This window comes from Oryza brachyantha, chromosome 4 (genome assembly GCF_000231095.2).
Source record: "Oryza brachyantha chromosome 4, ObraRS2, whole genome shotgun sequence".
Lineage (NCBI taxonomy): Eukaryota > Viridiplantae > Streptophyta > Magnoliopsida > Poales > Poaceae > Oryza > Oryza brachyantha.
This window is the reverse complement of record NC_023166.2, coordinates 3,353,000-3,365,213: the sequence shown is the minus strand read 5'-3', so window position 1 is coordinate 3,365,213 and position 12,214 is coordinate 3,353,000. Positions and strand designations below refer to the sequence as shown.

The 12,214-nt window shown below is 40.8% G+C and overlaps 1 protein-coding gene across 1 annotated transcript; it reads right to left on the bottom strand.

Moving 5' to 3' along the window:
- Positions 1 to 11,021: 11,021 nt before the first annotated feature.
- LOC107304108 (UDP-glycosyltransferase 79-like) lies at positions 11,022 to 12,060 on the bottom strand. The gene is made up of 3 exons (XM_015836478.2): positions 12,023 to 12,060; positions 11,735 to 11,930; positions 11,022 to 11,457 (listed from the first exon to the last, which is right to left on the bottom strand). The coding sequence occupies exons 1-3, from the start codon at positions 12,056 to 12,058 to the stop codon at positions 11,183 to 11,185; spliced, it is 507 nt and encodes a 168-aa protein (XP_015691964.2). The 5' UTR covers positions 12,059 to 12,060; the 3' UTR covers positions 11,022 to 11,182.
- Positions 12,061 to 12,214: the final 154 nt, after the last annotated feature.

Sequence of the window (12,214 nt, the reverse complement as noted above, 5' to 3'; positions counted from 1 at the left end):
TGGGCCAACATCCACCATGTGTTGTAGAACCGTCAAATGGACTTTGTCATACAACGATCGATCCAACTTAATAATCTTTCTACCAATCATGCCTACACCATTAAGTCTTCCTTCGTGACGTGACTTCAGAACTCCGATGGTCGTTTGCTCTTCCATGTAGTCAACACAGAACTCGATGACCTCTTTCGTCGTGTACCCTTCCATAATACTTCCTTCTGGACGTGCTCTGTTACGCACATATCCCTTCAAGATGCCCATGTATCATTCAAAGGGTACATCTGCCTCATGAACGCAGGACCACAATTCTTTGTCTGCTTCACAAGGTGCACGATAACATGGACCATGATATCAAAGAATGAAGGCGGAAAGTACATCTCCAGATGACACAAGGTTTTCACTATATCTTCCTGCAATCCATCCAACATATCGGGATCTAGAACCTTCTAACCAATTGCATTGAAAAAGAAACACAACCGCATAACCATGTGTCGGACTTTAGTTGGCAAAATATTCCTAATAGCAACTGGAATAAGTTGAGTTATCATGACATGACAATCATGTGACTTCATACTACCCAACTTGAACTCGTCGTTGGAGACAAACTTATTGATCCGTGATGAGTATCCCGTAGGTACCTTAATACCACTTATGCAGTCCAGGAAGGACTTTCTCTCTAGGTCTGAAAGCGTATAGCAAGCAGGCGGTAGGTACACTTTTCCCATGTGTTCATTCACTCGACCTGCTAGTCCAGGTCGAATCTTCATATCCTCCATGTCCTTCCATGCATTGAAACCGTCCTTTGTTTTTCCTTTGATGTTGAGCAACAATCCAATGACACTATCCGTCACATTCTTCTCAACGTGCATTAGGTCTATGCAATGTCGAACTTCCAGGTGCTTCCAATACTTTCCAATACTCTCGCTGCTAGAACACAGACTTTTTCTTCCATATTGTTCTTTCTTTACTGTTGTTGGTTTTACTTCTCTTTTCAAAGACATGCTCAATGTCCCTCACCATATTATACACCTCATGTCCAGACAATGACAGAGGGGACTCACGAAGCTCCTTCCTACCATCGAATGGTTTTGTCATATGTCTGTACGGGTGATTCCGCCTAAGAAATCTCCTGTGTCCCATGTACACCCTCTTGCGGGAGTGTTTCAACCACGTGTTGTGTGTTTCTTCCGTGCACTCTGTGCAGGCACATTTTCCTTTGACGGTTTGCCCTGAAAGGTTTCCAAGAGCGGGCCAATCGTTAATGGTGTTGAACAACATAGCATGTACTTGGAAGTTCTCCTCTCCATACGCATCCTAAGTATCGACACCACCCCAAAGTACTTGAAGGTCATCCACGAGTGGCTGTAGGAATACATCAATGTCATTTCCAGGTTGTTTTGGTCCTTGCACAAGCAAAACCAACATAATGTGCTTTCTCTTGAAACACAACCAGGGGGGTAAGTTGTAGTTAACAAGCAGAACATGCCATGTGTCGTGACGGCTGCTCATATTTCCAAATGGGTTCATACCATCTGTACTTAAACCAAACCGTATGTTTCTCGGATCTTCTAGACGATTAGGGAATAAGTTATTGATATTCCTCCATTGCATGGAATCTGCGGGATGTCTAAGCATACCATCCTTCTTCCGATCGACGTCGTGCCAACGAACTAACTTAGCTTCCTGTGGATTGGCAAAAACTCTTTGCACACGTCCTACAATCGGAAGATACCACAGAACTTTTGCTGAACCACCCTTCTTGGACCTCTTGCCATCGATGGAGCTAGCCTTCCTCTTGTAACGGGAAGCATTGCATACGTGACAACTATCAAGATTTTCATATTCCCCATAGTACAGTACGCAATGATTGGGACAAGCATGAATTCTCCGTACTTTCAATCCTAGAGGGCACAATACCTTCTTAGCTTCATAGTTAGTACGCGGCAGTGTATTCTCTTTCGGTAGCAGATCTTTTAGAACAACTAGAAGTTCTGAAAAACTCTTATCTGACCATCCATTGCTAGCTTTTAGTTTCATGAGCTCCAGGACAGTAGACAACGTGGTGTACTTTGTCTTGCATCCTGGATAAACCGGTGTCTCCGCATCAGACTAACCGAGTGAACTTTTCATAGTCTCTATTGTACTCTTTCTGCTCTACATCTCGCAACATTGCGTCCAGTGTGTTCCGGTCCACATCAAACCTTTCCCCCTCAATGGTGATGGCACAAACATATGCTCAATTCCTTCTTGTTCTTCATGCTCATCTTCGTTTATTTCTATTGCATCGCTCATCGCTTCAACTCCCTCACCATGCCAGATCCAACAGTCGTAACCTGCCATGAAGCCTGTTCTCACTAAGTGACTCTGTATCTGCACTCGACTTTCCCATGACTTCTCATTCTTACAGTCCGTGAATGGGCAACGCATGAACTGAGCGTTTCTCGCACGCTTCTCAGCTTCTGCTGCATTTAGAAATTCCCCAAGTCCACTTCTATATTCACTGCTTAGACGATTCGTGTTGTACATCCAGGTTCGATCCATCTAAGATAAATGAAGATCATTATCAATTATGTAATACTTGCAAACTTACTTAACTTAATTATGCAACAAGAGTGTACTCAATAGTACCTTGCTCTGTTCAATGTTAAATTTAACTTTGTAGTTTTTTGTTGCAAAACATCACCCCCCCTAAGTCTCCCACCCAAAATGTGAACAGTCAAATGGGCTGGGATAGCCAAAACTTTAGTTCATGCAGGTATATATAGTGCCACATTATGGGTCACGGTTCTTACCAAAAAACCGTTTCAAATATTAACTAATATCTCTCACGGCTCATAACATTACAGCCGTGACGAATAGAGGAGTAGCTGTCACGATTCTATACAAGCAGACCAGGATATTGGCCAATATCGGTCCACGGTCAGTACGGTTAGAACCGTTATGGATTTGTACATATCGGTAACGGCTATTAATTTCAAACCGTTACGGATATATTGGTCACGACTCTTTTACTTGGACCGTGACAGATACTCCTCTATCCATCACGGTCCAATTTGGTTTACGTTATCAGGCACGGGCCTCGATATGGACCGTTACGGTATAATTCACCCGTAACAGGCCGAGTTCGGTTATACCGTTCCGGGTAGTCTGATCTGTACTAGTGTATATTCAATGGCCCGTGCTAGACAGTCCTGAATTGACTTCCCTCTGATGAAACCATATTGATTTTGATGCACTAGATGAGCCTATGAGCCTACAATCGATCAGCTAATATCTTGCAAACTATTTTAACCGAGAATTCATCAAGGAGATGGGACGAAAGTCATTTGGTGTCAGTGGACTTTGCTTCTTTGGCACAAGGGTAATATAAGAATAGTTTATAGCTTCCAATTTGCCACCGAAGAGCTGAAATCAGCACACAACCCGTAGAATAGTCTTGTGCAATGATGGGCCAAGCAACTTTGTAAAATTTCCCATTGAAACCATCTAGGCCTGGAGCTTTATCCGCCGCCATCTCCTTTACTAACCTGTTGACTTCCCATGTTGAAATCAGTGCACAAATGGCTCGGAGTTCATCGTCCATATCATAGAAGGTTGTTAGGTCAAAAATCATCTCAGGACATAACGAAATACCCATTATCTGTCTAAAAACAGTCCATAGAATTTCAGCTTTCCCTTCATGGTCTGAAATCTGATTTCCCACGCTGTCTTCTAGATAGGCAATAGAATTTTGTCTAAACCTCTCAGTGGCCATAGCATGAAAAAACTTTGTATTTTCTCGCCCAAGCTAAACCTGCCGTTGTTTATATCTCTATTTCCAATATTCCTCCTGCCAATTCAGTAACATACCGATATGACTTTTAATAATAGATTTGAAGCATAGCTCTAGGACAGTTAACAGTCGCACTTCTTCCAATTTATCAGGAAAAATGATTACTTTGTTGTAACTCTCAACAAGTTTTGAAATTCTGTCAAAGGAGGAGCTCCAATGTTTTAGGACCTTTCTCAATCTTTTGAATTTAGCTGAAATTATTTTAGCATGATCATCCAGACAGCTGATATCCGCCCAAGCATTTGCAACTTGATCAATAAAGCCATTCTGTTCTATCCAACAATTCTCAAAACAGAACACATCAGATTTCGGGATCATGGTTGCTATTTCAACTTTAATCGGAGCATGATCAGAAGATGTTTTTGAAAGGACTAATGCCTAAGTGTTTGGATAGACAGAAATCCAACTGGACGAAGTGAACACCCAATCCAGTTGCTCCAATAACGGATCCGCTTGCATATTATTTCAAGTGTAAGATCTCCCTTTTAAGGGAATTTCCAGAAGGCTCAAAGAGCTAATAACCTCATTGAAAATAAAAATATCATTCATGCTGCCACCCGGCTTATTTCTGTTAGTCACCCATCTGTAAAAATTGAAATACCCCATGATCATCCACAGTTCATTGCCCAAATCCAGATCTTGCAGCCAATCAACAAATTCAACCTGGCCTCCCCTGACAAGGCCCAGACACATTCACTAAAACCCAGTATTCCCCAGAATGGCGGGAGGTAAACCTGACCACTAGCGCAAAAGGTTGACTATCAATTAGGACCCCAGAAAACATCCCACTGCACCAACAAACCATCAAACCACCTGAATGGAAATAACAGAAACTGTCAAAGCGTTTCGGAGCCAAAGATTTGATAAAGCTAGTATCAATTACATCCTTTTTTGTCTCCTGGAGACAGAAAATAGAGCAGTTGCTTTCCTCCACCTTGTGACGAACAACCTGACATTTAGCCTTAGAGTTGAGGCCTCTTACATTCCAGCAGAGCGGGTTCCAATTACGAACTTGATGATTCATTAAGAAAAGAGGAAGATAAGCAGTTCACAACCATGAATAACATGGTTGAAGAAAAAAGAAAATCGTCCAAAACCCAGCACATACAGCACATTGTCAAAACCCAGCACATACAACCCATGATTGAACTCGTGGGGCGCGACGTGGGGGGAGAATGGATTCTTGAGGAGGGAGAAGGACATCTCCGACAAGAGGGGCATCTGTGGCCTCGCCATGGAGCCTTCCTACCCTACCGTGTGATTTTTATTTTTCGTGCTCTAATTCTCCAGATTTGTGTAAATAGCAATAACTATACGTATCTCGCATGTTCTGATGCATATATCAGATCACGTCCCGAAGGAATATATGCGCAGCTTCAGTCATTCTGATCTTGCTGCAAATATATAGTGGAAATTTGGTGCTAAAGAATTGCAATGGATGAATTAATTTATTGGAACTTGCATTGCACAAATAATATCAGCTCGTAGTTATGACTTATGAACAATAAGGCTCTTCGTTTGTGTTGTGTCGTCTTGTGTTTAGCTTGGCTCCAGCGTCCTATGTTGGGCTCCGCTGTTGTGGCTCGTTGTGTAATTAGATCTCGTGTCTTCTGTGTGGAGGTTTTAGCCGGCTTTCCTTAATTAACCCTGCTTTTAAGATTTTCGAGTCCGGTTTACCTATAAACTAGGGCAGTTCTCTTATTCTTAATATAAAAGCGGAACAATTCTGCCTCAATTTCAAAAAACAATAAGGCTCTTACAAATTTAGTGGGGAAAAACAAAACAAATCCAAAATTATTTGAACGAGATGCATCGAGATAAACAGTCAGCGAGATTTATTTGTACAGAAATGCTACCGAACGGTATATCATCCAGAGCATTAGCGACGGGATACGTTAGCACTAACATACGGGTATATGCAACTGCACAACCGTATGTAGGTGTGGTGAACCAAAAGAAAAGCCCGCAAAAGCGTCTCCCCTTTCGCGTGCTCCGCCTGTGCCGCCGCGACCCGCCGCCGAGGAGGAGGAGATGTGCTACTGCCCGAGCAAGGCATGCTGCATCTGCACTCTTGTCGTGCTGGTGCTCCTCACTGTGGGCATCATCTTCGGCTTTGGCATCTACACCCGCGGCTTCCACAAGCTCACCAGCAGCATCAAAGCCAGGCTGAGAGGCCCTACGACCACTACTCTGACGCCACCAGCTCCTTCCGCGCCTACCACCACCTCGCCCCGCCGTCGTACTAGCCCCCCCCCCCCCCCGCCCAGACGACGAGGAGCCGCGACGACGAGGAGCAACTAGTGGCGGTCGATGTCGACGACTATGGCGGCGGCGACGACAACGATGATGACGACAACGGCAACGACTACCGCGACAGTGACGTCAACGACTGCGACAACAATGGCGGCTGCGACGGTCGCGACGACGACGACGAGGATTCGCTACCGGTGGTATGATACTGTTCATGATGCTACTAGTATCAGATATGATACTGTTAAGGTATCATACATGGTACGTGTGAGGTACCATGTTACTTGAAAGATATCATGTTACCTGAGCATGTTACCTTGAAGTATCAGATACGATAATATGAGGTACCATGTTACCTGGACATGGTAGCATGCCTGATATATTTGAGGTATCATGTTACCTAGAAAGTAACATGTTACCAGGAAAGTAACACATTTGAGTTATCATGTTACCTGGAAAGTAGCATGTTACTTATGTAGGATCGAACAAGATCAAACCAACCTACCAGAGGGGGGTGAATGGTAGGGAAAAACAAAATCCAAAAATCTTTCACGGAATAAAGGATTACCTCTGTCGAAGAAATTGACGAAGGCTTGCTACCTTGATCGCGCCGCTCATGTGCCGCCGAACAGATCATCGAATCGCGCCACTCCTATGACGTCGATCAGATCGTCGGAATCCAAAAAATGACCAGTAGATGAAAGCCGAAAACGTAGATTGAATGATCTTGACTTTATTGCATCAACTGGTATTTACAAAGTGCACCAACAGCACTCCTATCAAAATCGTCGATCTAGAATCAACAACTGAATCTCACAAAAAGCACACCGGGGGCATACCCCTCGGTCTCTATTTATATCGAAAAGTCTATCGGGCGCTACAGTACCCGCGTGCTACAATGGCACGCGGTCGCTACAGTAATCCGACTCGCTACAGTAACATCCCGATTCCACTACAGTAACCCGTGGCCTGCTGCAGTAATCCGAACCAAGTACTGTAGCAAATTTCTTTCGTTTTCTCATCCAGTTTTGATCCGATTTACTTCCCGATTTTTCTGGCGCTTAAACATACAACATGTGAAGCCCGTTACGATTCCATCCCACACGGTGTTCCTCCACCATGTGCCAACTCGTATTCAATATCGTCACCTGGCATCCTCGATCGTCCGGACCTCAGCTCCTCCTTGAGCCTAGTCACGATCCCACCGCCATTGACCGATATTGACCTCAAGTCACCTGCACAACTAGAGACAAACCAACTATTTTCGAGCACAGATATCGCAACCTGACTCACATTAGTTACACACACTCGCACCAACACCTTAATTGTTTCCAAACCAAATTCAATTTATAAACCAAATCGCAAGCCAATTATTCATCAGAAAATATTAATCATGCTTATGATCTTACAATCTCCCCCTTGATGAACACATTGGCAAACACTTCAAAATTTGTTTTGTTGTTTTTGTGAAGTAACTCCAAAAAGCATGCAATGCAAAAAAAAAATTCAAGGAAAAATCTCTCACTTTGAAAAGAAAGAAAATCCTTCGAGTATGACAAATATGCACAATTTTTTTTTACCTTGTTCTCCCCCTTTTGACAATGAATTCATCAACGAAGGTTTTTATTTTCATTTTTTCTCGGAGAGCTTTGTAATGTACCAATAGTAACTCGAGAACTTGTATTGCAATGACAAGGTAGAAAAAGTGATTAGCTAACTAACAACCATGCACTAAAGTAAAACCACGAACTTGAGATATGGCAATTAAGATCAAATCAATATTAAGAATTCATCATTTCAAAGAGTTATAATGCAACATCGGTACAAGCACATAGATTGAAAAATAAATACTATACATATATACCTATTGTATTTATCACTCTTTCTCAAATTAGCTCTAGCACAAAATTACCAAGAGAATTTTTAACCTTTTTACTTAAGCCTTTTTGCTCAATTTTTTTTCTCAATTATTCCGGGTACGTCCTTGTCGTCAAGACTGTTTCCAAGGATTCGGCACCCATTATTTTTGCTCACATCAAATACGTCCTTGTCGTCAAGACTGTCCAAGGATTCGGTATTCATTTTTTTCTCTCATAGATATTTTTTATTCTCTTGAGCAATTTAAAAAGCTATTGAGGAATAACAAATCGATAAAGCATATATATAAGCATTTAAAAAACAACCCATATGCTAGCATCAATATTGCATATTTACTTAATTCAAGTATAGAATTTAAGTGTCATGCATCATCTCCCTTAAAAGCAATATCAAAAGCTCATGTATAAACCAAAAATGCAGACAAGCTAGATTACTAATCATATTCTCTAACAAGTATTGCAAGCAAGTACTACAATATACTAAGGCACGAAACAAAGCTCTTCCTTTTTTTGATTTTTTTTTGGTTTTAAAACACACCATGCATTAATTAAAACATGTATGCAAAAACAAAATCAAAAGAGGAAAAAGAAAATATGAATGCAACACGGAGCCAAAAACTCTCCCTAAATTGATGCCAAAAGGATGAATAACTCCCAATTCTCCCCGAAGAAAAGCAAATCGAGAAGAATCCAAAGGTTTCGTGAAAATATTAGCCAATTGCAATGTAGTATCAACAAATTTTAATTCCACATCTCCCTTTTCAACATGATCCCTCAAAAAGTGAAAACGAATATCAATGTGCTTAGTGCGTGAGTGTTGAACAGGATTCTTAGCAATATTAATAGCACTTGTATTATCACAAAAGAAAGGAACTTTCTCAAAAGTAAGACCATAATCTCTCAAGGTTGAGATAAGCCACAAAATTTGGGAGCAACAACTAGCAACACCAACATATTCAGATTCAGCAGTTGATTGAGCAACATTAGATTGTTTTCGAGAAGACCATGCAATCAATGAAGTACCAAGAAAATGGCATGTACCACTGGTACTCTTCCTATCAATTCTACAGCCTCCAAAATCCGCATCCGAATAACCACTCAAGAATATAGAAGATGAAGTAGAATACCAAATTCCAAATTCAAGAGTGTGTTGTAAGTACCTCATGATGCGTTTAACCGCTTGGTGATGTGAAGCTCTCGGAGAAGCTTGAAATCGAGCGCACAAACACACAGCAAATTGTATATCCGGTCTTGAAGCAGTGAGATAAAGCAATGATCCTATCATACTTTTGTATTTCTTTTGATCAACCGCTTCACCATCTTCATCAGGATCCATCTTCCCCTTATTTCTATTCATTGCCGTGACACGACCATGGCCTTGTGTTGTAGTCCTTCTGAATCTGGTGGGCCCCAAGAAAGCCCATTTGCTATCCAGCATGGTAGCCCAACACGCACGGCCTGTGGTCGTGATAGAGGCCTAGGATGCTCTGGGTGACGTGACGGAGGGCAAATAAATCTGGTCAGTGAAATGTAGTATTATACCACCATTCTGCACTAGGTAGCCCAAGTATACCATTCCCGTGGTTCCCGAAACACCATACTCCTCAAATACGACTCAAGACGCTGATTAAGGACGCGTTAGTTTGCCCCCCGTAAGTTAAATTACACCCTCGTTTTCCACGCGCATGCTTTACGGACTGCTAAATGGTGTATGTTTTGTAAAAGTTTTCTACAGGAAAGTTGTTTTTAAAATCATATTAATCTATTTTATATTTTTTAATAATTAATTAATTATGTACTAATCTATTACTACGTCTTCCGTACCAGGGATAAGTTAACTTATCCCCACAACCCGAACATGGCCTAACTCGTTCAGTTTGACCGTTAGTTTGTGGGTGGCAGGAGGTACCTCAATGACCCTCCCATATTCGTTAATATATCTTGAAATAGAGGGCCCGTCAAAATTCTATCTACTCCCTCCATCCCTCCATTTCATAATGTAAGATGTTTGTTTTTTTTGCTTATAATGTTTAACGATTTGTCTTATTCAAAAAATTATGGAAATATCATTTATTTTGCTTGTGACTTACTTTATTATCAAAAGAATTTTAAGCGTGACTTATCATTTTTTTTATATTTGTACTAAATTTTCGAATAAGACAAATGGTCAAACATTGCAACCAAAAAAATCAAACATCTTATATTATGAAACGAATGTAGTATGTCTAAATGGGAAGTCCATGCAGGTTATACACATTGTTTATGAACACTTGAACTACATCTCAAATCTTAACGAGGTGACATGGAAATAAAGTGTGCATAATTTGTAAGCTAGCCTATCCACCAACACGGAAATAACATCGTTTTCCTTTTGATTCGAGGAAACCCTACATAAAATCCATGGATATATGTGACCATGCCATGTTAGGAATATGCAAACGAACATGCCATTCTCAGACTTCATCCCTTGACATATAGAACATTCCTTCACCAATTTTTCCACATCTTTCTTGAGTAGAGGCAAGTAAAATACTCTCCTGATCCTTTGATAAGTAGCTCTAATCCCAAAATGTACACCTAAACTGGAACCATGAAATGAGTTCAACAGTTCTACTCTGATTCCAGTCTGACTTCCTACAAAAGTTTGTATTCTTGTATCTTAATAGCCTAATAGGCCATCGCTAATAGTATATTATTCTTAAATATTCTCGTTTGCTTGTATTCTTATGATTATTTTGTTGTATTGATCATCATTTCCATAACTGGCTTTGACCCACTCTAGGTGGAGAATTGTAATACCCTGACATCCCATTGCTTGTTGCTCTTCACCCACATCTCTCCTAGATAATTTATCAGCCACTACATTCCCCTTTCCCCTTTTATATTTGATTTTGTAATCAAATTCTAAAAATTTCAGCAAACGTTTCTGCTGAATTCCATTAGTTAACCTTTGTGTGGCCATAAATTTAGTACCAAATTTTATTTCCGAAAATGTCCAACATAACAATTCAAAGATATTCTTTTGGCATCTTATAGTTGAAGTTTGGCAAATTCCATACGCCGTATCAAAATCGTTAATCAATCAGCTAGTAAATAATTTTTTTACTAATAACATAGTATACCTATATTTTCCTCTCCCTTAGTCATAACCAGATATCGACACAATTTGGCTGTAACCAGATATCCAAATAGTATACAATCGCAACAGCACAAAAGCTATTCCATGTCAGTGTGAAGTGTACTTCGCGGCGAACATGGCAATATTATTACTCGAGCTGCCCCCTTCCTTCATTGCTTCCTTCGCTTTCTTCATCCACTTATCAGCGTTTTTCCTCACTATGCCTTCATTGTCCCGCTGCAAGCGTACACCGTTTCCCGATGCACTCTCGATGTACTTCGCTGTAGTTGGTTGGTCTGTCCACTGAGGCATTGCTAGCAGTGGAACGCCAATAACAATTGCTTCTATTGTTGAGTTCCATCCACAGTGAGTTAAGAAGCAGCCTGTTGATTAATGAACAACCATCAGTTTCTACCTGCAACTTAATTATTTGAAACTGATTACTGTGGACACTTCCAACAGAATTTACACGATAAACAAGCATATGTTGTGACCTCAACGTATGCTTTTTATTTGGACTTGCAAGGTAGTGATTGTGTTCAAGTACAACCTTTTGCACCCTGCAAATACCCTTCCGACAGATACTAAACTGAACACGAGCACTACATGATGACCTGGTATTAGTATTTTCCTTTTTAGTATCATGTGAGGAATGAGTACCTCGTTCTCCTTCATTGTTGCAAACAATGTGTTTTTGATATACGGTGCCATCTCTTGTTAGCTTTGAGTGACTCTTTCGAATACTAAATCCAACCTTACCAGCATATAAGTTGTAAATATTATATGCCTTATCTTCTGATTCAAAAATCATTCCTTCTTTAGGGACAACGATACCTTCACAATTTTCATTATCCACCTGTAGTAAGTACAAGAAGAAATTGCATTGGTCTTACTTTTTCTAAAGGAGTGTGCATAATATACAAGTATATGTTTAAAGCAATGGGTTACCTCATCAGCACATGCTAGTGTGCTTGAAATAGGCATTGTGCTAACTGTTGAATCATGCGCTACCGTAGATGCTTGTACTTCCAAAGCTGGTAGTTGTTGCTGTACATGTGTGTATGTGGGTGCAACTTGTTAAATATGTGATCCGAATTTTAATTGGAATTATATTCGGATTAGTTTCCTAGTAGGTTTCTC

Coding starts and splice junctions, on each gene's coding strand:
- LOC107304108 (XM_015836478.2), bottom strand. CDS start 12,058: ATGCCTATTTCAAGCACACTAGCATGTGCTGATGAG. Junction 11,931..12,022: donor CACTAGCATGTGCTGATGAG/GTAACCCATTGC, acceptor TACTTACTACAG/GTGGATAATGAAAATTGTGA. Junction 11,458..11,734: donor CAACAATGAAGGAGAACGAG/GTACTCATTCCT, acceptor ATTAATCAACAG/GCTGCTTCTTAACTCACTGT.